We start from the raw sequence: 26,303 nt of genomic DNA, 5'->3' as shown, positions 1-26,303 counted from the left end.
AGAATTCACGCACGTGACTGTCGCCAGCTGAACGAAGACATGTGTAAAATGGTTCATGCTGAAGACAGGAATCAAATGCCAACAAACAAAATGAGGGAATAACAACAAGGTCGGGGGGCACCAGGGAAGGATTCTGTGTTGAGTCAGTCAGCAGCAAGCAGCTAGAGCAGAAAGCAAATATTAAATCGGATTCTATTAAAATGTGAAAGAAAATCAGTACGGTACTATATAAAGCCCATTAGACCTGAGCTAAAGCCCAACATTCCTGCACGCTTGTGACAGGGCAGGATTCATGAAGCATTTCTACTGGAGTCTTGCAAATAGCGTTCGAGAATACCCCACCCATCTGCCCAGGGATAAACATCCATCACCTCTCTGGAATCAGCGCGCAGCCCTCAGCCCGGCTGGGAGGGTGGTGGGCGCGGCGGTGGGCGGAGTCTTACTGGGTTGGCCGGCTCCACCCCACGCTGCGCTATTCATTCACGTGCATACTGGCCAGTGCCTGGCTTGGACACGTCTGTTTGCTCAGACAGATGAGATTCGGACCTCAAGCTCCCAGTGGTCCGCGCCACCGCTCCCGGGCTCCGCAGAGAGCCCAGCCTCTGCCACAGGCCACCATCTCTCATACTCATGATAGGTATGTTCCTCGAGGGCTCGCTTTCTGCCGGGCGCGGGGCAAATCCCCTAACACCGTTGTCTTAAAGCGTCCTTGGGACATGGTAAGGCTCTCACTGGAGGGCAGCCTTGGGCGGTGGCGCAGGGACCTGTACTGCCTGGGAGATCACCTGTGTGCCTTCTACTCCAGTCTGAGAGGCCCTGCTGTGCGGCAGGGGGAGGATACAGATGTGGTAGCAGTGAGGACCCCTGCTTGTGGTCCTGAGTGGTGGAAGCTTTAGTGAGATAAAGGCAGCAAGGGAGGAGCTGCTGGGAGAGGCTTTCCCTGTCCCTTAATCCAGTGGAGTCCCTAGCAGCTGGGAAAACCCCAGTCAGTGCTGTCCCATGTCTGCTCCCCACTTAGGAAGAAAAGCGGTGCATTTCCAGGAAGGTTATTTTCATATTTATTTAGAAATAGCCTTCATATAAAGCAACTATGGTCCCATTTTCATTCACGGCTGCATTCCAGAGAAGGGGGTGTGAATGGGGACCTATAAGTCCCACAGTTACTGAGTCCAGAATGGCATAGAGTGAATCTTTTCCTTTCGAAGAGCTCTGGGAGAACCCAATATGTTTTGCTGTGTGTCTGCAACCGTAGAGGTGTGTCTTGTTATCTCTGAGCCCAGCACAGTGCCTAGACTCACAGTGCAGGTGGCCCAACACTGGCTGTGATCCTATTCCTCACTCATTCATTCCTTTAACAAATATGCCAGTGTGGTTCTGGGCTCTCAGGGGTTAGGAAAAAGCTGAACAGAAACCTTGAGATAAGTGAGATAACTCAGGTAAGAATAAGGGTTCTGAGATAAAATAGGTTAAGATTGCCTCCCAACAATGCTTAGCTCCTGCTCCCTTTCTCAGAAGATCGGCTCCAGGCAGAGCAAGCTAGGGTCCAGTGTCTGGGTGCCTAAAACACCAATGGTCCCTGGTCTCTGTTCCATTGGCCTAATGCTAAGAGCCATGTATCTCCTGTGCTTGGAGAGTCTAACCAGAGCAGGTTCGGCTCTTGAATAAACCTCCTTAGGGGGAGGTGCTGGGCCATCCTTCCCCATCCAAACTGCACTCCCTGGGCTTGAGGCCTTACCCCTGCAGGGAGCATTTGTCCTGCACCAGAGCTCCCAGCAACATCCCCAGGAATGAGGCCAAATGAGACAACCACACAAAAATGCTAAAAAAGGGGGAGTAGAGAGGGAAGTCAGAGGGAGAAGAAAATCTGTCATCTCCGTCAGCAAAAGCCCTCAGTGCGTGCAGTGGCAAGGCTGGGAGCCACAGTCTCCTTGTCTAAACTCCCTGCTCTTGCGTCCATGTCCTCGTTTTTCTTAATTACATACAGACAGGCTTTTTGAAGCTTCTCTGATCTGTTGCCACGGTTACTACTGATGAAAGCTTCCTGTGAATAGGGCTAAAGAGACTCAGTCCTTTTAAAAGATGGGAAAACCACTGAGCTGGTTGAAGTGGGAGGGGCATTGTAGGTCCTGGGTTATGAGGTTGGGGCTCTGTATTTTCCAGAATGTGCCTGAGAGGTTGGCTCAGCCTGCATGAGTACAGTTGGTATTGGGACCCCAAAGAGTTAAACAGAAAACATCCTTCCGGAGACACAGGATTGGCCCAAGTGTTGCCATATTGAGAGAGAATCTCCTGCTTCTTAATGTGATTTAGGCCAGATGATTTCTTTTTTTTTTTTTTTAGAAGAATGGAAAGACAGGGTGGGTGGGAGAGAGTGGGTGAGTGTATTTGTAGGCATTAAGCTGGAAATAAGAGCCCTCCTGAGTAATCAAAGGGAAAATCTGCTGAAGATAGGTAAGCCCTGAAAGCCAATTCCTTTTTCAGGAATCTTAATAAGGCCTGTTTCCTGGTCTTGGAATTTAGATGTGAACTTCAGCCTGGTTCAAGGTGCCAACCAGGCAGGGTGCAGGCAGCTGTATATTGCCACAGCCAGGGTCTACAGCCTTGCATCCCTTCCCCTGGGGACCTGGTAGATGACAATGGTGATGTGGTAAAGCTTTCCTGGGCGCCCCCATGTGCAGGCTGGGATCATGTTGCTCTGTGTCTAGCCAGAGACGGTCTTTTCCACATTGTGTGCACAACCCCTTGAAGAATCTAATGAAAGCAATGAAGATTTTCCCAGAAAAATGGACAAATTCTTGAACACATGTGATTTTTTAGAGGCTCCCAGGGATTCATAGCTCCTTGTAACTAACCAGTGAATGTCCTTGATGTTCACAGCAACCAAATTCACAAATATTCTCTTGCTGGTGAACCTTGAGAAGACAATCTTCTAAGTCTTAATAGTTTCATCTGAAAAAAGTGGTAGTTTTGAGGATGTAATGAGATATTATACCCAAAGAGTTTAGCTGTGTGACAGGTACACAGAAGACCTCCATAAATATCATCTTCTATTATTAAAAGTATTGTCATTATTAGGTGATTTGGAGCCCCAAACTGCTCATCCAGTTAAGACTGATCTTATGCAGGCCCTCATTCCTTGAACAGAGACCGCATGTCCAGAACTGTGCTGGGCCCTGTGAAAGCCATGAAGATATGGCAGTTACAGCCCATGATGCTGGGAAACCCAGATGCTTTCTAGGGAGGTGAACCCCCTTACCCATGGTGTACTGGGAACTGTGGACACATACAGGTAAGGATCAATGTAAGCAATGCAAACACAAAGAGTTACAGATGTCTGAGAAAAGGTTAGATCAACGTGGAACAAATACTCAGGGATGGTGTCTGGGCGTCTTGTCTACAGGTTGGAGCTATAGAAGGAGAACACCTTGGAGGCTATGGGTTACGGGTTATGAGGTTGGGGCTCTGTATCTTCCAGAATGTGCCTGAGAGGTTGGCTCAGCCTGCATGAGTACAGTTGGTATTGGGACCCCAAAGAGTTAAACAGAAAACATCCTTCCGGAGACACAGGATTGGCCCAAGTGTTGCCATATTGAGAGAGAATCTCCTGCTTCAGTGCTCCAGTGTATATACTTTAGGTCCCCTAACACCTGTAAGCACATCCAGGAAGGGGGAGAACCCCAATCGTGGACATGGGGCTATATCTCCAGAATGGGTCCTGCTCTTTTTAACCTCTTTGTGCATCTTTATATCTGCTCCCTGACCGCCCAAGAAGTAGTCTGGCTTTGACATGGTATCTGGGCTTCCTTGTTCTCCCTTACCCTGTGGGCAGGGAAGGCCCTCTTTTACTCCCACAGCAAACTATGTCCTCTACTCAATCTTCCTTTAGGAGAAAAGGTTGAGATAGGGTCTGGGAAGGAACCAAGAAGGAGAGTTGATACTCAAGACTCTTAAATTTTGTAAGTCAAAAGAATGTAGAGAAATGTTCTTGTGACTGAGAAGAGTCAAGATGATAGTTTGGGAAACTGATTGGATACTTTATGTGGGCTAAGGGTTAAGAAGCAAAAAGAAGGAGATTGGAAAATGACATTGGGAAAAGGATGGTGTAAAAGGTATGGTGTGAGAGCCCAGGTAGTCCCAGACTGGTTATCAAAAATGGCAGTACTATTGGGACAATTCTTTACTTACTGCTCACCATGACATAGTTACATAAGGAACCATGTCTGAATAATTGGGAGGCTTCCTGGAGAAAGGGTGAAATCCTTTGAGATTTTATAGAAAGATAGACAGGAGTCAAGGACAGAGACAGAGCTGGAAATGGGGCTGTAGATGTATGATGAGGTCTTGTATGGAGGCAAAATGTGCAGAAAACTAGGTCAGGCTGGTTGTTATACCTTTGCCCTTAATATAGTACACAGGGCTGAATGCAGGATGAGTTGGAAGGTAACGTAAGCCAAACGAGAGAAATTTTGCAGAAAAATGGTAGAATTATTGAATAAACATGAAGTCAGTTTCATGATCAGTTGTGGTTCTTTCTTTGGTAACTTGTTGTTGGAAAACAATACCAAACAAACACACAAAAAACCCCTCTATTCTTTAAGCTCCATGTGTGACTATGATACTTCCCAGGCAAAGTTCAGCTCTCTCTCTCTCTTTCCCTCCTGAGACCAATTCCTCTTCCATTGTTCTTGCACGAGGTGTAGAATTCCTGGGAGAGAATGAGCACTGTCCTAGAGGAGAAGGTTGTAATGGGGTGCTTCATGATGGTTCAGAACCTTGGAGAGGGGCATATTCCTCTATTCAATAGTAACAGCTAAGAGAGGCTTGGGATCCTTACAGAAAGGCAGACCAAGGACTGTCTATAGTTTGTGGGTGAGAGTTCCAGCCATTTTGAACACCATTTGCTTACTATGAAGATAGTAGTGTGTAAAGTTCTGAGGTGTTCCTTCCAAAGAGTCATGCTGGAGGCCTGAGGCAGCAGGGCTAGAAAGCTGAGGGGTGGGGCAGGCACCCTGGTTGTTCCCTCAAAATGTAGGCTGTCCTGCTGGGGTAAGGAGGGGAGGTTGATGAAACCTGGGGAAATCATTGCTTCTCTTTTCCAAACACCTCTGGATCCTGATATTCTCAGAGACAATTTTATGCCACCTTTGGAAACAGTTTCAAATGAACCCAGGGACATAGGCTTCCTGTGGACAGACACCTGTGCCATCTGCATAGACATCAGAACAAGACACTGATTGGTGGAAGTCACTCGCAGCGTACCCCTAAGTGAGTGATTAATGGCGGCTGGTTTCCTAGAGCAGATTTCTGCAAGGGCCTCTGAAAGAGCAGAGATTTGGTTTCCATTTGGTGGTGCTCTGTATGGAATTCTGAGTTTTGTTTTAATAACAGACCCTGTAGGCAAAGTATGATCTTAGGTATTTGGGTATGTTCTTTGATAAAATCCCATCTTCCCAACATTTGATGTGGTAGAAACTATTACCCCCATTTTACACCTGAGGAAACTGCTGCTTGGAGATATTAAGGAGCTTGCCCAAGTCATGTGGCTGGTGAGTGGTGGAACCAAGACTTGAAGACAGGCCCGGCCAGTCCAAAGCTCATCCTTAGCAACTCTTTTACCCCGGGCGAGGGCACCTGAGGGCATAAGGTGTAGGAGGGATGCCCATGAAGGTGGGTGCTGGGATGGGGGATGGGTCTCTCAGGGTGCCAGGAAGCTCTTGTTCCCGAAGCATTTCGGGGGCTTCCCTGGAGACACAGAGCCACGGCAGTTCCAGCATTGCGCTGAGCAAGTCTGCACGTGTTGCTCATTAGGGTCTTGGAAACACTGGGCCTGTACTCAGGCAATTCTCCTAATCATAACAGTTACTAATAAGAAGAAATGATTAGTCAAAACAAGGAGGGACCCTGCTGAGAGGGATTTCGGGAGCATCAGAGAACCCAGTGTTATACATTTCACCAAACACCAATGTTGGTAGAAAGTACTCCTTGTTTCTCCTGCTTCAACGGAGCTAATTGTCTGAGAGAGAGGGGGTGGATTTCACTTTCTGGGAAACAAGACAGGGCCTCTAGCTGGTCTAAGCTGGAGCCCAAGTATCTAGTTGCTACAAGGCTGCAGAAGCCCTCAGGGAAGATAGCTGAGCTCCCTGGACCTAGAGAGACAGCTCATTTGAGTAGGATTGTCCCCCACCACTGCCTATGTGGGGGGAGGGACACAAGACTAAACTTCTATTCATGGTCAGAGGTGAGGCCAGAGAGAGGGAAGCTTTGACATGACTCCCTCCTACAGATTCCTTGGGAACGCTTCAAGGCAATGAAAGCTACAGGTCATGTCATCCTAAAGACACGGACTTCCAGACCTCTTTCCTAGCCCTGAAATGAGGCTCAGAGGCCTTGTGGAGTCGTGAAAGTAGCACATAGAGAAGATCAGGGCTGAGGGCCAGCTTTGCCACAGTGTGACCTTAGGCAGGTCACTTACATTCTCTGAGCCTAATCTTTCATTGACGTGTGACTGGTCAATCTGACACATTTAAGGAGACCACAATGTGCTATGCCCTGTATATAAGATTATGCTGTTCATAAATTCACAGATACCTGCCCTGAGGAGTTCAAAGTCTCCAGGGGAGGTGGGCACCTCTACAACAGCCCCACTAACTGAAGGCTGGTCGAGATGCACCCCTAGAAGCATGGATTATTCATTCAATTTTCCTTGGGAATATACTGAAGGACCTTCCAGCCATTGTCCCTTTCAGTTCCTAAAGAAACTTGTGCTGTCCCTCTCCACGTATACAGGAAAGATCCGGGTTCTATAGACAACAATCCAAGGTTAAGGGAACAAGAAAGGAAACTGGGAAAGTAGATATTCCTCCCAGAAAATTATAGGTCATTCAAAATCAAGTCTTCATTCTGAGAATTCATAGACATAGTTATTCTCAGAACAGGGAGAAACCTGGTAGATCACCGTGTGTCCCTAGTGGTGAATGCCCTCTACAGTCCCTATGTGCTTGGCCAGCCTCTGTTTGATCCCTCCAGTGATGGGGAACTCACTACTCCCACCACTAAGGAGCCATCTCTTAATGATAACCATAACCTATTTAAAAATATATAATGAAGGGAAAGTACCTACTTGCAATAGCCACAAAACCCATAAAATACCTAAGATTAAATCTCACAAGGCCTGTGTAATAATACCCGCATGAGGACAACTATAAGACTTTACTCAAGGGCACAAAAATAGACCTGGTTACCATGCTCCTAGATGGAGAGGCATATCATAAAAATCATAAAACTGACAGACCTTCCCAGGGCAGTCCATACATTCAGTGCAATCCCAGTCTCAATTTAATAAGATTGTTAATGAAAGGCGCCAAGCTGATTTCAAAGTTCATCTTGAAGAAAAAAATGCTTGAGAATGGGCAAGACATTTTTGGCAAATGGATAATATGTAGGGGTTTGATTTATAAGTTATTGACATGTTTATAAAGCTATCATCTTTACAATAGTTTAGAAATGATGCCAGAACAGAACATTCTTTCAATGGGAAAAAAATAAAGATAAGTATATATAGGCATTTAGTAAATAATAAAAAAGGCATCTCACTAACATGTGGACAATTCAGGTGGAGCTGATGGGATGTTATTTTAATAAGATATAAGAACACTAGTATCCCATCTTAGACAAAAATAAATGCCAGATGGAGGAAGGTGCTAAACATAAACACTATATAAAGAATTGAAAGAAAATATAAGAGATTGTTTTTATACCTTAGAGTGGAAGGACAAACACAAAACCCAAGCAAAAAGTCAATACACAAATCCCCCAAATCAGAAAGAAAAAGATGGTCAGATCTGAGTTTAAACATTAAAAAGATCAATATGACCAAACAAAACAAAACAAAACAAAAAATACCCATAAATAGAGTTAAACATCAGCGGAGGCCTGGGGTGGGGGTGTGGGGGTGGACAGATGTCACATATAATTAATGGGCACCTAGAAATCACATTTTTTTTAGTAGAAAAGGGACAAGGGTAATAAACAGTTAATTCTCAGAAGACAAAATAAACTGGTCAAGAAATGTATGAAAAATACACACTGATTTACAATTAGGGCAATAGTAGTCAAAATTACTAGGAGATCAGTCAAATTGGCCAAAAGTAAAAGCTGGCCTGTGTGTGGAGAAGCAAGATGGAAACACTCGCGAGAGGTGTAGATGGGTTGAGTGTATGCGCCCACCAACACAGCCACTCTATTTCTGGGTGAATTTCTTCCACGAACACCAGCGTGTCTGAGCATTTGTGCAGTAGGGTTGTTTCTATTAGGGAACCGATGGAGTCAGCGCAAATACTCACCCAGGGGGCCCTTCTAACACAGCAGAGGGCACTGGTGCCTGCCCCTGCCGATTCTCTCTGCCCCACCCTCACAGAGGACAGACACCAGCATGCAGATCATGTGACGAGTCTTAGCCAAGGAAATGCCATCCTGTGCTGTTTCAAGTGGGGTGTCATTAGCTTGGGGCCATGCCACCTCAGAGACAGAGATCCTCCTTCCTGAGGGAAGCAGCCTCACCCTGAGGGGAGAGAGCCCTGAAGCCAGGCGGTGAGGCCTGGGCAAAAATTGGGCCCAGCCACTCACTCACTTACGTGCAAACCCTTTTGGGCTCCGGTTCTCTCCCTTGTAAACGGGGGATAACAGTAGCACTTAGCTTACATTCTGTGAGACTAATTGAGGAGATCTCCCATGTCAGGGACTCAGCACGGCCTCCCACGTGGAGAGACCTCAGTTCACACTGGCTATTATGTCCCTCTTATTAGGCACTTACATTCCCGATCTTATCAGTCATCGTGGAGCGCTGGAGCACATAGCACCTGAGGTCCACTCAGAAGAGGTCTTAGTCCCGGAGCAAGGGCTACGGGTAGGTGCACGGCTACCCTCATCGGAGCTCAGCACAGATCTTTCCACTGGGCACGGGCATGGACACTGCCCTTTGCTCACAAGGAGAGCAAATTCTCACCTCACACATGGTTCCCCCTTTGCTGGCCAGCAGACAGTGTGCTCTTTGTGGAAACTGAGCAGCCCCTCTATCTGTGCTCACTGAGCACTGTCAGGGTTTGGCGGCAACCACAGCATCCCACTGCCCACAGCCCACTTGCCCCTGTCAAATCGTCCACCTTCTGCATACGTCTGGCCCAGCACAGCCGGCCTGTACCAAGCTTCATCTCACTACACAGATGCCATGAAGGCCTCATTCCAGACGGCACAATTGAACATCCTTTGTCCCCATTTCCAAGGTGACCAGAGCTCAGAGGTGACCCAGAGGAACTGTTCAAAAGGCTGTCTTGGGCGTCTCTTGCAAGTCTCAGAGGGCAGAACTCCACTACCACCCTGATCCTGACCTTCCCTCTAAAGAACGGGGTGGGAGGACAGAGGGACCTTTGTGTCCAGTTAGCCTTTGGCTCTCTGCCCCTTATCCTCAAAGACAAGCCATTCTTCTTGATGTGACTTCAGAGTCAGAGCACCCTTGATCGAGTGGCATGGCTTCTGGCACAGGCTGCAGGGGAATCCTGGTCCTTCCACGGGCTGACTTCAGACTGTAGCCTTCTCCTTCTCTGCAGAGTCATCTGTGATCGTTTCTGGGGAGTCCAGCCTTTAAGCCCATAGCCAATCCCATTTCATAATAGTTCTCAGGTGTCTGGCTCTGATAGGGCACTTTCCAGCCAACTGTCTGGTAAGTTTCTCAGAAGATGAGACACACAGTTTCAAAATAAATCACTACAAAATGCCTGCAATCCCAGTCCTATGCCACACATAATTCAGAGAGCCTGGACATACCCAAACTGACTATGAGACCCATTTTGTTCACTTGGCCCACCTTCCCACAGAATTCAGAAGCCCTCGGAGCAGGCATCACAAGCCTCTTGTTTGTAACTTGCAGTTAGGGAGTGATCTCTAATTACTCAGGGGGCTTTTGTTCTCTGGACAATATTTGTATGCCTTCACACTAAGTTGAAATTGGCTTCCTTCTAAATCTTTGATGACAGGCCAAGACAACTGGTGTCCTGGTCTTTGTCACACACAACTGAAGCTATGGTGATGTATGTGGGTCTCTGGTTCAGGCTTCTTTGCCATATTCACACGTATTACTAAACCGGGAAATTTAGAAGGTCACAGTTCCGGTTTGGGAAAGGACTGGCTGATAGCAGGTTTCTAACAGAGCAACTGGAGGGCCAAGGAATGAAAGATGGGGGTAGAGCAAGGGACCACACCCCCTGTTGCCCATTATGGAGTTAAGGATTGATTCCGAACCTGACTCTCAGACAGGATCAGTGGTCAGTAGCAAGGGGGTGGGGTGGGGTGATATGGGATTCAGAGCTGACAGTGGTGACCTTGAAAGGTGACCATAAAGACAACAGTGGCCAGAAGTCTAGTAAGGAGATACATCCAGAACCCACTATGAAACTTGTGCTTGGCTCTGACTTGGGTGTCAGAAGTGGATCAGGGTCTGATATTGATCTACATAGATGGAAGGGAGGAAACTGGAGGAAGTCAGGAGGCCATCCGGAAAGCACCCGTGAGGATCTGGGGACCAAGGTGGTCTGCACAAATGATACAAAGATTTATGATCACATTAATATGTGGGTGGAGACAGGGAGGGATGCTGTCACAATACAGCCAACCAACAATGGCTCTCCAGCAGTATTGCTCTAAAATGCCCCCCTCCACACTTCTAGTCTCTTCTTATTTTGGTCTATTCAATTTCAACGTGACCCAGGCTCCCCTCTTGCCCTTATTCACAGCAACCAAAACAAGGACAGTCCTTTACTGAGCACTTACCACATGTTTGACACTGAGTTAGGTATTTTCCATACATTATCACAGTGGGGACAATAACACACAATATCTTCATTTGATGGAAAAGAAATGGAGGTTCAGAGAGTTTCGGTAATCTCCCCAAGAGCATACTGCCAGGGAAGGGTGGCACCGAGAGTCAACCCTGGTCGATCTGCTTCCACCAGCCGGGCTCTTACCACTTGACCATGTGGGGCACCTACTGTGTTGGAGAGGATCCAAACAATCAGACCAGCGTGTCACAGGGCTTCCCGTCCAGTAGATGGAGAGAGAGCCCTATACCCGAATAGGACTAACCAGTGTAGAATATTCAAGAATATGCAAAAGCAAGGCATCTTCCTTCCTTCTTGGGGATGAGTTAAGATGGGGGCAGAGGACCAAGGATTCAGAGATCCTTATTTCTGATTGTCTGCAGGGAAGATTTAGGAACCAGGAGCTGCAGCTCCCATCAAATTCCAGCATGCCTCCCGGACCAGCCCCATCTGGAGCCAGAACTGGCAAATTTGGCATCGGAGCCATCGCCCCAAGACCGCCAAGGAGCGTCCATGCCACCACAGGGACCTAGAAACCCAATGCAGTCAGTTTCCTTCCACATTTTCAAACAAGAGAAGAGAGCAAGTTAAATGAATATATTTTACCACAATCCCCTCCTCTTTCTGAAACTGCACAGTAAAAGCAGTGCTTTATGGGCCTCCTGCCAAGAGGGACAAGAACTGGCATGTGTCTCTAAGTGTAAGTCAGGCCAAATGACATTGTTTCTTTTTCCAAATGTTTATGAGTCTGCAGAGAACAAGGGTATATAGAGAGTAGGACTAGGTTTCAGCAACAATAACTGAAAAAGGTAAACAAATCCTCGTGTACCAAAGGAGGAAATGTTCGCTAAATGGGAATGCTACTGCTTGGGTTTTAGCTCAAAGTAGGGTAAGTGACTCTAGTAATAGTCATAAAATAAAATAGTTTCTTTCCACTGGGTGCTTCCTGTATGCCAGACCATGTCCTAAATAGTATTATGACATGTAATATAGCCTTGACAACACAGGAAGGCAGACACCCATACCCACTGTATGAATGAGAAAAGGAAGACACAGAGATGCCGTGTCACTTGCCCCACATCACGCAGCTGGCAAATAGCAAAGCAGGATTTGAACCCAGGCACAGACTCTAGAGCCCACACTCCTAACCATCATGCTAACACTTCTCATTTGAAAGATGACAAAAATCGGTATTCAAAATAAGGTAGACTTGAAAGAGCCCTATGCATAGGTCCACAAGACAAAATTTCTGAAGTCACATTCATCAGGGCAGGAAAAAAAAAAAAGACCCAAATGGGGAGTATTTCCTGAAGGAACAAATGGGATCATTGGATATGTGGTGGCCCGGTGTCTGGTGGGAACTAGGGCATGAGGATTGCACCCCAGTAAACAGTCAACAATATCCCAGGCACAGGAGAAGACCCATCACATTTCCACCAAACCACGCTCTCGGATGAGGGTCGCATGGTTCTTTCTGGCTACCACACCACATCTCAAGAATGTTCTTGATCAATGTGAGAGACTCAGGAAAGGCCAGCTAGGCCGGTACAGTTCGGGACCTCATGTGTCATGGGGAACAAAGAACCTAACAGGCGTTTAGTCTAGAGAAGGTGATTCAGGAAGGATGAGGAAGTTGTCCTTAAACACTGCATCTGCTGGCCCAGGGAACATCGGTCCTCAGTGGTGGACCCACGCTGAGGAGGGGAGGAAGGCAGGCCCCAACCCAGGGGCCAGAAGGCTCCCCAGTGAGGGATGACAGCTGCCTGGTCATGGAGCTGAGCTGTCTTGCAAAATCTACCAGCTGTCTGTCATCGCAACATTCAGGTTGTTGGAGAGAGAGGTCGACACTGAGGACGGATTTGGGTGGCAGGACCTTGAAGGCGGCTCCGAATGTTAACAATTTGGGACTCCAAATGTCCTCGTGATGAAAAGCCCACAACAGAAATGGAGCGTGTCCCTGGCTGTCAGCTTAAAACTTTGAGCTCGCCAATGTCTCCTGAGGGTTAGACCCACTCGGGTCAACAACTGTGAAAGGAAACTGGAGATGATAGAAGTGTAGAAGTGTGTTTACGCAGGCAGCGCTGACCCTTCTGGAGATGGCAGCGACAGTTATAAATAGCTTTCAGCTGGCTGTCACCGTCCCTCAAGCTGCACCCAGGTGGACGAACCAGCCAAATCCAGGCAGCTGGCAGGGCGGGGCGCCCTCCGACTCTTGTTCAGCTATGACCCTTGTTGGAATTTTTCTTCAAGGAAAACACAGTCTGCCTCCTCTATGAAAACATAAATGATGTATTTTCTTCGTGGGCAGCATGCATCATGCATCAGAGTAAAATCAAGCAGCTCTTTACCTCCAGAATGGGAAACATGGGGTATGGCTTCCTAAAGCCCTGGTCAGCAAGAAGTAAAGCAACCCTCCCTCAATACATGGCAGTCCTGGTCAGCAAGAAGTAAAGCAACCCTCCCTCAATACATGGCAGTTCCAAGATTTACAGGGGTAGACACTTTTGAAGATCGGCCCTGAAGTACGTAGGCAGACGAACCAGCAGTCCCCAGCTGACAAAACTGGACCCCTGTCTCAGGAGGTCTGTCTGTGATCCTGGGGGAAGGGGTGTCTCCCTGACCTGTTGGTTTGCAGTTTGGCACCCCCAAAGGTTTCCTCTTGGCTGAGCTCTTGCTGGCTGGGGTGGAAGCCCAGCTGAGTAATGAGCCCATCAGCCCTTTATATCATTTCCCTGCGCAACCCTCTGAGCTCAAGTGAATGATCCCCACCATTCACTTTCCTTTTGCCTCAGTTTCCCTCTCAGCCCTCTCTGAGCCTGCTCTAATCAGGCCATGCTCCCTCTTCTGTTTCCCATCATTGCCCACAGCCCCAGCTAATGCTGTGTCCTGGAGTTTCTATACCACCCAAAGTGAAAAGGAGGCAGACACCGGGGGTGTTCTGAGAATGAGTGAGACCCTCCCCGGAAGCACACAACCACGGATGCACACTCACACTCACACCCATCTCCCAGCCCACCCCCGCTCTTCCACATGCAAGTATTGCAGTCTCTGTCTCTCTCCAGCCTGATATACGGGCGCTAAGGGGAGGGGCAGGCACTGTGGTTCCTGTCTGCAGAAATTCACCTGATGGCCCTTCTCCCCCAGGAGCCATAAAGCAGAGGGCAGAGGAACTCAACCTAATTCTAAAGCAATGTTCTCAAAATTCAGCATGTTTCAGAATCACCTAGAAGGCTTGTTAAAACTAAGATCACCACCTCCCCTCCCCCACATGCTGAGTTTCTCATTTGGCAGGTCTAGGGAGGGGCTGAGAATTCATATCCCCAACCAGTTCCCAGGTGATGTTGAGGCTGCTTGCCCAAGGACTGTATTTAAACACCGCTGCAGGAAAAAAAAAAAAAAAAAACAGAAACAAAAACCATCACAGGCGATCTTGGGGAGCATGGCCCAGGAGGACTCAAGACTGGTGGGAGAAGGTTTATAAGCCTCTGTCCTTACAGACTTTTCACAATGCCCCAAAGGCCATGAGGCCTGGCTGCAGAGGACTTCCTTGTTTTCCTGCCATCCCAAAGCCCTTCCCACCCTCAGGGGCCTGGTGTCTTCCTCCAATCCACCCAGCCTGCTGGGGAAGATCAGGGTCTGGGCAGCACCACACCCCTGACGCAGTCCATCCAGAAGGAATAACCCCTGCATTGTCGCAGGGACCAACCTTCTGCCCAGGACAGTTGGGATGAAAGAGGGGAGTATGTGCAAAAATGAAGCAGGAGCGGTAGGAGAGGGAAAGTGGAGTGTGCAGAGATTGGGGAAGGAAGAATGGATTTCTGTCCTTCTCTGGGGGTGGTCAATTCTAGAGTGAAAGCAAATCACCACCATTGCCATGGCTATTGGCAACAACCTCCTAAGAGCTACCAAATTTTAGCTCTCACATGTGAGTTCATGGCCTCAGAGGCAGACAGACCTGAGCCTTCACCCCTGGGCTTCACTGACATCTGTCATGTAATTCTCACAAGCTCCTGATGGAAGTTCCGTCCTGCTCACACCGGCTGTGCTGGCAGGGCACAATGCCAGGATTCATACCCAGAGCCCCTGCTTTACCACTCAGCCTCCCAGCTTCTCTGTGTGAGTCAGCAGGGGGGTCAGGGGGTCCCCGGGGTACCCCAGAGGGCTCACATGAGGGGATGGCAGAAAGTTCCAGAGGACAAGACAATAATCTCTCAAGCCCCTTCCTCATCACATTTCTATGATGAAAACTGCAGTGGGAGATCCACTGCATGTGAAGAAGAAATAAAGAAACAAGACAAGCACTAGCTTGTCTCTGTGATCCATCAAAGTTTCTTCCATGTGGGTGACAGAAAAAGGGTTTTGTGGTCAGAAATGTAACAAAGAAATTATTTTTACACCACTCCTTCTGCATAGTTTTTCACAGACAGCAATTTTATAAGGGATAATTATCTATTTTCACCTGCCTCATAAATTCCTCCTTTCCATTTCGTCCCCCAGTAAACTAGAAATTATTTAAAACTGAAGTTGTGCATTTTGGTGCTTGGCTTCACACGGCTATGCCCTTCTCCACCACTGCCCCCCTCACCGCCCGTGCTCCTGGCAGTTCCCTTTCTCCACTGACCCTGTCACATATGCCCCATGCTGTCATACCCTCCTGTGAAAAGAAGCATGTCTGATCCTGAGGAGGGGAACAAGCTCCTGCTCCCCAAGGACTGAAAGCCAGTCTTGCTGGCCACCACGCCTGCCTGGCTTCCTGGCCCCTGGGGAGCAGCTGGAGTCTGGAATGCTCAGGCTGTACCTCCTTCCTCATTCCATAGTGCATCTGGTCCCAGTGACTACCCCCTCTTTGTTTCCATCAGTCCAAGGTGACTGTGTGGTCTAGGGCCACACTATGGGTTCTGCTGGAATGCCCAGAGCAGGGGTCCACCTGGACTGGGAGAATGTCACTTTTTTATTTTTAGAGCTCCAACATCCTCGCATGCTGGAAGCTTCTGTATCTGCTGTAATCTTCACACTTTCCAGGGATGTAACTAAAGCAAGTGCTAACATACATTGAGAGTTTACTATGAACTAGGCATCGGGCCAAAGACTCTATAAAACTATTTTGCTTAATCCTAGCAGAGGTGTGAGGACGATGGAGAAGGAAGAAGGGAGGTGTGTGTCCCCAGAGCGGGATCAGGACCGCTACCAAACTGAAGCACAGGGCCCATCAGGCTCCCTCCTCTGACTTTACTCAGAGCTCATACTGGTCCCTGGGACACTACTCTGGGGAACATGCTGAATCCATGAAGATCGTCAAAGACAACACTGGACCCACAGGCCTGCTGCCAGGGACTCTCAGAGGTCAAGGGTGCCCTAGGTTCTCCCAGGACAATAAGAAGAAAATGAAGAAATGCCCACTCAAGGGTACAAAAGCCATCAGGCACTCTCGATGTTTAGATTAATTGAGAATAAATGAACACTATAGAACTACTATGAATGTATATGGGCTGATCCCAGGAGACTAACAGGATTCATTAAAAAATACTAATTTTATTGCACTATAGGTATTTTAGCTTTGTAAAAGAACACATTTTAAATCATGAGATTCCTTATAAAATCTTCAATATTGTCAGGGAATGAGTATGACTGATGATATAATCCCCGTTAAAGATGATGGCAATGGGCCAAGCCTGAAGCCTTCCAGACTTCAAAGCCTGAGCTCTGGGACTTCTCCACCACCCACCTAGACATTACACAAGCCCACTGAAGGACGAAGCTCCCCCTTACCTGGGTCTTCCCTGTGCCCTGCTAGGCCACAGTGGCTTTCTGGCTGGATGGATGGATGGGAAGCCTCACTTGCAAAGTTAACAATCACCTGTGCCCTCCCCTCCCCAACCACAGCCTCCCAGGGTGGGTCGGGCCCATGCCTGGCTGCCTTGCTCTACCTGAGAAACCTGTTGGTGCCCCCAAGGCTATAGTGCAAGGTCATGCCTGGCCTCAAGAGCTCCAGATATGCTTCCTGTGTCTGAAAAATTATTTACTGTGGTGATGTGCGATGCCTTTTTAAGAGAACAGATGGCACCTCCAATTAGAATGCTTTAAAAGGAAACCCTAATGAGATTATAAAAGCCAACAAATTGACTTTTTCATACAGTACTTCCCTGGCACACAATAAATCAAATATATAATGAGCCTCAATAAAATAATGGGTTTATTTACACTTGTTTTGCCTACTGTTGTGTTATAGCCCAGCCTGGCCTCTGGGTCCTTCATTAAGGGCTTGCTCCTGCAGGCCAGGACCAGGGGCTAGAAAATGCATCCATGAGTTTCTCTGGGGACTGACCACACAGACAAGTGTGGCTTGAACTTGGCAATTTCTGGTCTGGCCCTAGCGTCCCACATCTGGGCGCATAAGAAATAGAGAAGCATGGGAAGGGTGTAGGGATGCATACAGGCAAGTCTAGCGCTCATCCCCACTCTGGACGAGGTGGAGAGATTTTAGTGGGGCCATGGGGGATGAGGAAGAGGTGCTTACCCCACAGCTAGCTGGACCAGAGATGGGAGAGGAAAAAGCCTGTAAAGTGTGATCTTCATGAAATGAACTCAGGATACAGGTAGGCAAAGCAGAATGAGGGTCTGCAATGTGCAGACTGAAAGCTTTGGGACATTGCTATTTATTCCAGGAATTGGTCCTTTGGTTCAAGTGCTTCAGGTCAGGAAGCTGGAAGACAAGACTTGAGAGGTAGATGGGAGAGGAGCTGTATATCTATGAAGACAGCTCACATCAGCATTCTGAGCATTTGGTCATCAGCCTACCATCCATGTAGGTGACCTTAGGCAGGAGCTGGATGGATTTACTGGGTGTGTCTGCCAAAGTGGGAAGCTGGGGGCCCAGACTTTTATTTGCCTGAGTTAATCTACAGAGACAACTCAGACAGCAAGGCAGAGTTCATGTCAGAAGCAAATGGGAATGGTTTTAGGAAGGGAGATTTGAGACCCTGGGAGTACACTTTGGAACTCATGAAGACCAGTCTCCAGTATGCACATCCAGCCAGCAGTGATTCAATTTCGAAGGAAGAGCATTAAACCATGCTTCACATGCTCACTGAGACCCACAGAGGAACCCCAGAAATCAGTGGGGATGATACCACCACAGAAAGACAGGGACTCCAGTCAGCAGAAATGGAATAATTTCTGCTCATATCAAGCACCAGAGAGGGAGGTCTGGGGAAAATCCATTTACAAGAGGATGAGCTTTTCTTCAGTTCAAATCTATAAGCATTGATCGATCTCAGAACCTTGATCTAGAAGATACTTTCATTCCTCTTCTTTCCCCAGCAAAAGTTACATACTCTACAAGGCCAGAATTAAGTTCTTCTTTTCAGAGCTGAGTCATTTTTTTCTGTCCATCAAACTACAAGTGTTTTTGAAACATTCCCTTTGTGCCCTTCTATCCTGGGGGTGGGAGGAAAGAATTTGGTTCAAAGACGTAAAGGGAAGTCTAGGGAGTCAGGCAACAGCATCTAATGCAGAAGGAAGTTGTAGCAAAACTAGAGGCTGACCTGGAACACTGACTTCTAAATATGATGAGAATACTTAAAAAAAGAAAATCCCTGTTTTAGGACTACAACACTTAAGAGAGTGGGAACACGTTCCCTAAAGCACTGTGAAGTCAGAGTCAGTTCTTTTTATCCCTCCATGATTGTGAGAGAGAAGATGAGACAAAATTCTCCCCTCTCCCCTCCCTGAACCCCACCCAGGAAATGGAGTTGCCCCCATTCACCTTTGGTAAAATGACTGCCTTCCCTTCACAACAGAGAATGGGAGAGAGGTGAAGCTGAAGCATGAGCTCCAGATTCTAAAATCTGCCTCAGAGATGACTGCTGTGGCCAGAGCTCTGGTCTTATCATTTGGCAGGGGCAAAGGTGCTGCACTCTACTGGGCACAGGAAGGGCACTGGAATTATTACAAAATACCTGGGCAATTAACAAAATTATTAGACTCTGAGAAGAGCCTGGACACTGAGATACAGGAAGTTCAGTGAAGATAGAGAATATTATCAGCTGTCAAGACCAAGCGGGCTTCTTGGAGGAGGTGGCTAGGAATTATTGCAACAGCCTAGTGGATCTTGATTTTGCACTCAAGAACTCTTGAGGCTGTCATTTTTAACATCTGGTGGACAGAAGGTGTCTTGCTTCAGTGGGAGGAACACTCTCCCATTTTTTTAAAAGATTTTATTTATTTATTTATTTGTTTGACAGAGTGAGCTAGAGAGTACAAGCAGGGAGAGCAGCAGCAGAGGCAGAGCAGGAAGCAGGTTCTGCCCAATGCGGGGCTCGATCCCAGCACTCTGGGATCACGACCTGAGCCAAAGGTAGACACCCAACCAACTGAGCCACCTAGGTGCCCCGTGAACACTCTCCCATTTGAGAGGAAGAGGTAAGAAAGAACATAATAATCTTGATTTTGTGCTATTAAGCATAGGGGCTCTGTATGCCCTGTCTTGGAGCTGTCCGCTTCAGCACCACAATCAGCATTTCTGCTTTGTGCTGCAATCTGGTGTTTTAGTCCCCCCTGCCTACCACTTGCACTGTCAGGGAACCAAACTTCACAGCCCAGAGTCCTTTCTAGACACTTACTAGTGCATGCCACTTCTGGGGGGTCAAAATCCGCACGGTAATAGCCGGTCCGACAGGTACAGATTGGAGACGCTTCTGAAGGGGATCTGCTGTTGGAGGGGCAGTGGGAGCACCCCTCAGCTTCCTGGCTGGCCTTGAACATCCCGGCGGGGCAGGCTGGAACACAAAGAGACCATCTGAGAATTAATGGAAGAGTGGCAATCAAAATCAATTCCTTCGATAGGGAAATTGAAAGATTCTGTCCCCCTTGAAAAAGATATTGAGATATACCTCCTTACACAAAGTGAGCACTTCTGATTGAGGAAACCCATATTTAATACTTCCAATTCTTTAAACATCCTTAGTGGAATACCTTCCATGGTACCAATGTTCTCTCTCACTTGAACAATATGAATAATGATTCTTCCCTTTCAGGTGTGTCGAGAGATTTAATTGAAAAAATGAATCTAATGTGTAGCTCAGTGTCTGGGACATAAGTGCTTTATAAATGGTTATTCCTTCCTTCTTCCACCTGGTTAACTGCCAGGGCCTTACCCTGAACCACTCATTGAAAAAAAAAAAAAATCTTTCCTAATATCCTCGAATGGGAAGGGTTCCTGGTTTATAAATGAATGGTATGCATGGTTCTTAAATGTCATGTTGCAACACACGTGAGGGTCACTGTAAACTGTGTTAACAAGCCACTTGTTATGAATGATGGTAAAGAACTGAAATTCATGAGTGATTCTTTAAAAAGAAATTAAAGTGATTTCAAGGTCACTGGCTTAACAACATCATTTTCCCTTAATTGCGTTTTTAAATACTTTGTGGGGTGTGGCAAAAAAAAAAACAAAAAAAACAAAAAGGCTTTGCAGGCAGTGCTCCAGTGAATGTGTCATGCACTTGGTGTCGTCTACCATGTATATGGCAGTGGAGAAGGTTGGGAATGCCTTGGACAGCCCAAAGCCCACTAGAGGTACCCTTGGACATGAAGCACGTTTTCTTAGTCCTCTGTGTGGTCAGTCTATGAGGAGCTATGCCCCAAAATGTTTGGCTCCAGGCCATCCTTTGGGCTTTCACCATGCTTCATCTACAGAGACCTTCTACTCCAGACATCTGGGCTCCTCACTGCAGATTCCTCAAAAGACTGTTCCTGTCTGTTCTACTTCCCTGGGGCCCTTCCTCATCCTCACAGATCTGGGCTCTTCTTGTCCCTGGGAAACCTGCTCACACTCATCCTCCTTGGAGACAGAGTAAAACTGACTGCATGGTTAATTTATTTGGCTTTCTCATTAATTCATTCAATAAACATTTATTGTGAGTCTTTTGAGAATCTGACCCAGGGAATTTAGAGAAGAGAGCCTGCCTTCAAGGAGCTCTTGATCTAGTGTAGTCATACAATTATAACAGTGTGACTGTTGCTATAACAGAAGTACTACTATAATGGCTTCTACTTACACAAAGCTCATCTTATCAAATATATTGTTCCCTCTGGAAAGTACCGAATACTCTTTAATAATACCAGTGGCCACCATCTGTTAAACATTCTTGTTAAGTGCCTTGCATGTATTACTCTATGGGGTAGCTATTATTATATCTATTTTGTTAATGAGGAAATCGGGATACCGAGAGGTTAAAAGAGTTGCCCAGAATCACACAGTGGGGGAAATGATAGTGATGATATATGTACCAACTATTTGAAAAATACCCACAGCTTTTCTACTGAGACAAAGAAGGACTATTTCCTATGCTAGAAAAGTTTTCTCAGCCCTTTGCTCACTAGAAGTAAAGTACAGGGTATCAGTTACTCTGGAAATGCCCTGGGGCAGGAGCTCATCTCTGATGTAAGGTAATTTCTGGAATAGAATGCTCTGGGATGGCATAGCCCAGGAGTGTTCTGAGTCTGTGTTCTTTCGGTTGTTAACACCTGTCACTTAAAAAAGTGTTCTGTGGCCAAATATTTTGAAAATATGTATTGAAAAAGTTAATCTCATTTTTTATTACAGAATTTCTCTGAACTTCCAAAAAATGGAATATAGAATGCTGTTTTCTCACCAAGACACCCTATTTTGTAGAGCGTCCCCTGAGATTCAAGTTCCATAGAAGACACTAGCATAAATGTTGTCTAGATGATCCAAGAAGGTTCTTAAAAATTTCTGCTTGCAACCTACATAAAAATGGACCACTTGCTGACCCACCTCAGCACATTCACAAGGAACTTTTCAGCAGAAATAAAAAGTTACATTTTTGCTAAAGACTCAACAAATAAAATGTCAGCAGTGTCCCTGAATGGCAAACCCAAGGTAGCCTAGAACATGGCTTACTGATCTGTCTTTCCAAGCCCACTGAGGAAAGACTCTCCCTCTTTCTTTCTCTTCTTCCCTTTCTTCTTCCCACATCTCTTCCTTGTCTCCCGTAAGAAGCATTTGACCCTTTCCCTTATAAATCACCCAGTGTTTCTGGGCCATTCAGTTCTGGAGCTTAAAAATACAGAGAAAACTCAGGCGGGTGCTGCCCGAACACTGCAGAAGCCTTTTCCCTGGAGAGTGGGGGAGGAGAGAGTGGTGAATCACATGCATTCACTGGGTCCTCTGTTACACTGTAATTTCCTTAATGTACCAGCCCGAGAGGAACAAGGTGTTTTCACTTTCTTTTCAAGCATTTAAAAGCCTACTTGGTTTACATTTAATAAGTTAACAGCATAAACAATCATCCTGATATTCACAAGTAGCAGCGGATTTAGGAAGTGACTTCCTCTGAGATTTCTGATGGGGGAAGGTCAGAACTGGGTGCCCTGAAGTCTCTAGATGCTGCAGAGTCCACAAGGAGAAGAAATGAAGGAGAGCAGGTCCAAGCTGAACTTTAGGGCAAGAAAGTTAAAGATTAGGGAGAGAGGTCCCAGGAAGGATTGTGATTCCAGGAGAGTAAACACTGGGCAGTGATCAGTCCTGGGTCCCATTCCTGGCTCTGCTGGTTCCTAGTTGGGTGACCACGAGAAAGTATGTAATACCTCAGAACTTCAACCTGCTGACCTGTAAAATGGATCTATAAAAAAGAAATACACACTTCTCGCAACTCCCACAGGTCATGAGAATTTAATAAAGTCAAATATGAAAGTGTACCTAGCATTAAATGATAAATAATGCTAATTTCTCCCTATATCTGCTTACCCACTCCCTACTGAAAAACACATTTTCTTGGCTGGAACTGTCAGAATGCAGGATCAGAATATAAGCTTAGAGTCCCAAAGCAGGCAAATCAATCTTGGAACCAGGTGAAGAATGTATTTCTGAACAGATTATTTCTGTTTTGTATAATGGAGGATAATTATATCCGTAAAATATATTTTACATGTAATTGTAGAATGAATGAATCTCCTTAATAATCAGATGCCGTAAGTTAACATTTTAATAAAAACCTATGTCTAGGCATCCCCTAATTTATAAAGAAGCAACATTTCTAGGTTCAGTTATTAAACTTTCAGATTATCACTTGTAAGCACACTTGAGCTATATGTTCTCATAGAATTAATGCTTTAAATAATGGTTAGAGTGCCAGGCTAGCCCACAAAGCCTTTTTAACTCATCTTGTATCAGACACCACTAATAAGAAATGGAAGTTAACAACATTGTTATTTTACTAGAAATTTAACACAGAAAAATAAATAAGAAAATTATGCTGCCCCTTGAGAAAATGCAGCTTTAATTAGAAGTGATACATGGAGCTCCCGGGGAGATTCTAACAAAGAGTGTTTAGGTCAAGGGAAGCAGAAGCAAATGGTCCTAGCCTGGATAAGTCACAGGAGTACGGAACGCCGCTAGGAGTGATACAGTGAAGAATGGCAGGCAGTCCGACAGCCTCCAGCAACATAGCTGCCTAATGGCTCTACAGTTTCACAAAAATAAGAATACTGTGATGGAGTAACAAAGCACATCCTCACACTTGCAAGTCACTGCAAGGTAAATGAGACCATTTTTAGTTTTAATATCATTAAAGCAAAACTCAGGGTTTTTAGATCTCTTGATTAAAAAAAAAAAAGTGTGGTCAGCACTCTCACTGTAGCTATGAATGAGCCCCTCATTCAACAGATGTTTTCAGAAGACCTGCCCGCAGCTGGGCACCTTGCTGGGAGGCCAGAGGGTAGGAGGTGGTGGGGGGATGGGCAGGCGTTGGGAAGCACCCTTCCAGGTGGGGGAGGCAGACAATGGAAATGAAGGCTGACTCCGGCATGGCACGATCTGTGTGATACTTGTGTGTACACAGGCTGGGGAGGGTGGGGCCGGTCAGGCAGGATGTGCCTCATGACAAGGACCCGTCATTACGAGATGAGGACCATAAGCAGCACTTTCTTGTGGCAACTAGGAGGCCAGTCTCAGGAGAGGCAAAGACAAAGCAAAAAGGGAAGAGGTGGCAGAACAGGAGAGGCAGGAAGGGAAATGAGGTCAGAGAGTGCCCAGCCCAGCCCGGATGTCAGGATCTCAGCCGGAAGGGTCTCATTACTATTCCAGGAGGCGGGTGGGAAGAGAAGAGCCGCACGCGCTGTGAATTGGCACAAGCCCTTGGTCAGCGAGACACCTGTGAGCGGAGGGTGGTGGTGGTGGGGTTTGGGATCTGTCCTCAGTGCAGCCCACATCGCTTTGCTTCCTTAAGAAAAGGGGGCTTGCTTCCCTCCATTGCAAGTGATCGCAGTTCAGACAAGCGACAAATGGAGCTTTTAGGTGGCACCTCCTCACACAGGCATCTTTCCCCTCCCCCGACTCTGGCAGAGAGGAAGAGACAGGACCCGAGTTCCGGGTCCCTAAACCTGTGCTTATTTGCCATTCCCCAGGCAAAACACACAGCCTTTCTCTTCCCTTTCAAGTGACAGGGGACAGGTACAGGAGACCTATAGCTGATACCCGAAGGTCACCTTGAAATGCCCACCCAACTTCTCAGAGCCTCAACCATGTAACAAATGGCCTGGTGCTTACAATGCTCCGGAGGAGCCCCTCCCCCCTGTCCCTGCGCGGAGGCTTCCAGTGACACTAAATCCATCACTACGGTACTATTACTTTATAAAGAAACAGATTAAGTGTCTCATAAACAGTGCAGTGATTGGGATAATGGAAAGCGCCTCTCGTCCCCATCTGCAGCATCGGGTTATGAAGCATTTCCAAGCAGCCAGGAAAAGGAAATTAATAGAAGCAAGAGGGAATAACCACTTTTATGCAATTTCCTCAGGAGATAGTGGACCATCTAATCTTTATTGGGGCCCTTTAACCTGTCACTCAGCACTCACCGGAGCCTCTTTAGCTCTCATGATTTTTCCCCGATATCTGAGGAAGATAAAATGAAAACCTCCAAACATTATTTTATAATTTTTGTATGTGGAGGGCACGTGTTGCCTCTGACCCTCCCCCATCCAGTGAAGCCTCAAAATACAACATTTTTATGCAGCAGAAATGCAGGAGAGCTTAACTATTCCCGATGCATGGCGCAGAGGGTCATAGCTACTCTGCAGGAAGGAAATCTCTCCTTGCATTTTAAATGTGATTCTTCTCTCCACCACTGCCTTCTGTCCTTGCTTTCTTTTTAATAATCTGATTACTTCTCCTGATCTAATTTTTTTCCCCAAATGAGTTTGCAAAGGTTCATGCCAATGAATATTCATCCCCTGCTTAAGAACCCGGTGCCTTTTTTCTTGAAGGCAGGTGCAGCTCAGCAGCTGGCTCAGGAGGCCTGTCTGCCTGGAGGGGCGACCATGAGCTGGGCCAGGCACTCACTCTCGGTCAGGAAGAGGGGCTCAGAGCCCTTAGCAAGGCTCTCTACTCCCCCAAACCTCCCCTTCCTCTCCACAGTCTGCTCCCGCTCTGTGAGAAAGGCAGAAGAGCTCCCCACCCTGTCCCTGTGGGCAGCTGCTGAGCCCTATGGGACGGGTGAGGTGGTGGCAGGTGGGGAGGCACAGCGGTTCCTGTAGTGCACGGGCACAGCTCTGCACAGCTCTTCCTACCGGCCTTGAAGCCTTGCGTGGAGCCTGGTATTTGGAGTCATCCCTGTGACTGACTCTCCAACACCTTCCCATGATTCGTGGTGGGCACCATGGGTGACTGACTTTGGAACTCCAGGCACAAAGCTCCATGGAAGGGAGGTGGCCCTGGCCCCCTGTGCTGAGATTCTCCTGTCCACTCTTAGCGGGCAGTCTGCTTCTCCCGGAAGTGGATCTCCCTGAACAACCCCAGGACATCGCCATGGGAACTCAGCTGAGCAGGGCAGATCAGAGTGGGCTGTTTACAGAGAAAAACCCTACACCAATGGTGGAGGTCTTGAGGAGAGTGAAGGGGAGCTGGGAAGGCTGCCTGGAGAAGGTAGACATGCACAGGCCTTGAAGGACAGGTAACAGCAGATGCAGAAATGGGAAGGTGGGGCAATGGGTAAAGAATGTGCCCAGACAGAGAGAGCAGGGCTCTGGCTTGCCTAAGGAAACCCTGGAGGGTCCTTCTGATGGTTTTAGGAACCCAAAGCCTTTAAAGGAGCCATGCAGGAGGCGGGCTGGAGGCATTTTCACTTCTCCGTCGACCTGCACAAATGAAGCCAACTGGACCTGCAGTTTCTGCCTCCCTGGGCTGGGTGCCAGCTGTAATGGCCTGTGCAGAGGGGATACTTAGCTGTGTCACACACTTGTATCACTCGTGGTGACACTTGCTGAAATTGATGAATGCTGCAGGCACCACGACGCAGACAAGACTGTAACTTCCCGTGCTATTAAGCTGCTCAGATGGCAGCAGCAGCTGCGAGCCTAGAATGCATCAGTCAATGTGGAAGTTGGTAAAAAGGTGGGGTGGGGACGGAGGCC

At 47.2% G+C, this 26,303-nt stretch overlaps 1 protein-coding gene across 2 annotated transcripts in view; it reads right to left on the bottom strand.

Annotated features, from left to right (window-relative positions):
- Positions 1-26,303, bottom strand: part of EPHB1 (EPH receptor B1) — a 418,928-nt gene that overhangs the window by 115,407 nt on the left and 277,218 nt on the right. For both annotated transcript variants that reach the window (XM_059390963.1, XM_059390964.1), the window contains exon 4: positions 19,493-19,648. In XM_059390963.1, coding sequence (XP_059246946.1) covers positions 19,493-19,648 — 156 coding nt within the window. The remainder of the gene's footprint in view (positions 1-19,492; positions 19,649-26,303) is intronic.

Source organism: Mustela nigripes, chromosome 2, assembly GCF_022355385.1.
Source record: "Mustela nigripes isolate SB6536 chromosome 2, MUSNIG.SB6536, whole genome shotgun sequence".
NCBI classification, from domain to species: Eukaryota; Metazoa; Chordata; class Mammalia; order Carnivora; family Mustelidae; genus Mustela; species Mustela nigripes.
This window is presented reverse-complemented; position numbering and strand designations above follow the sequence as displayed.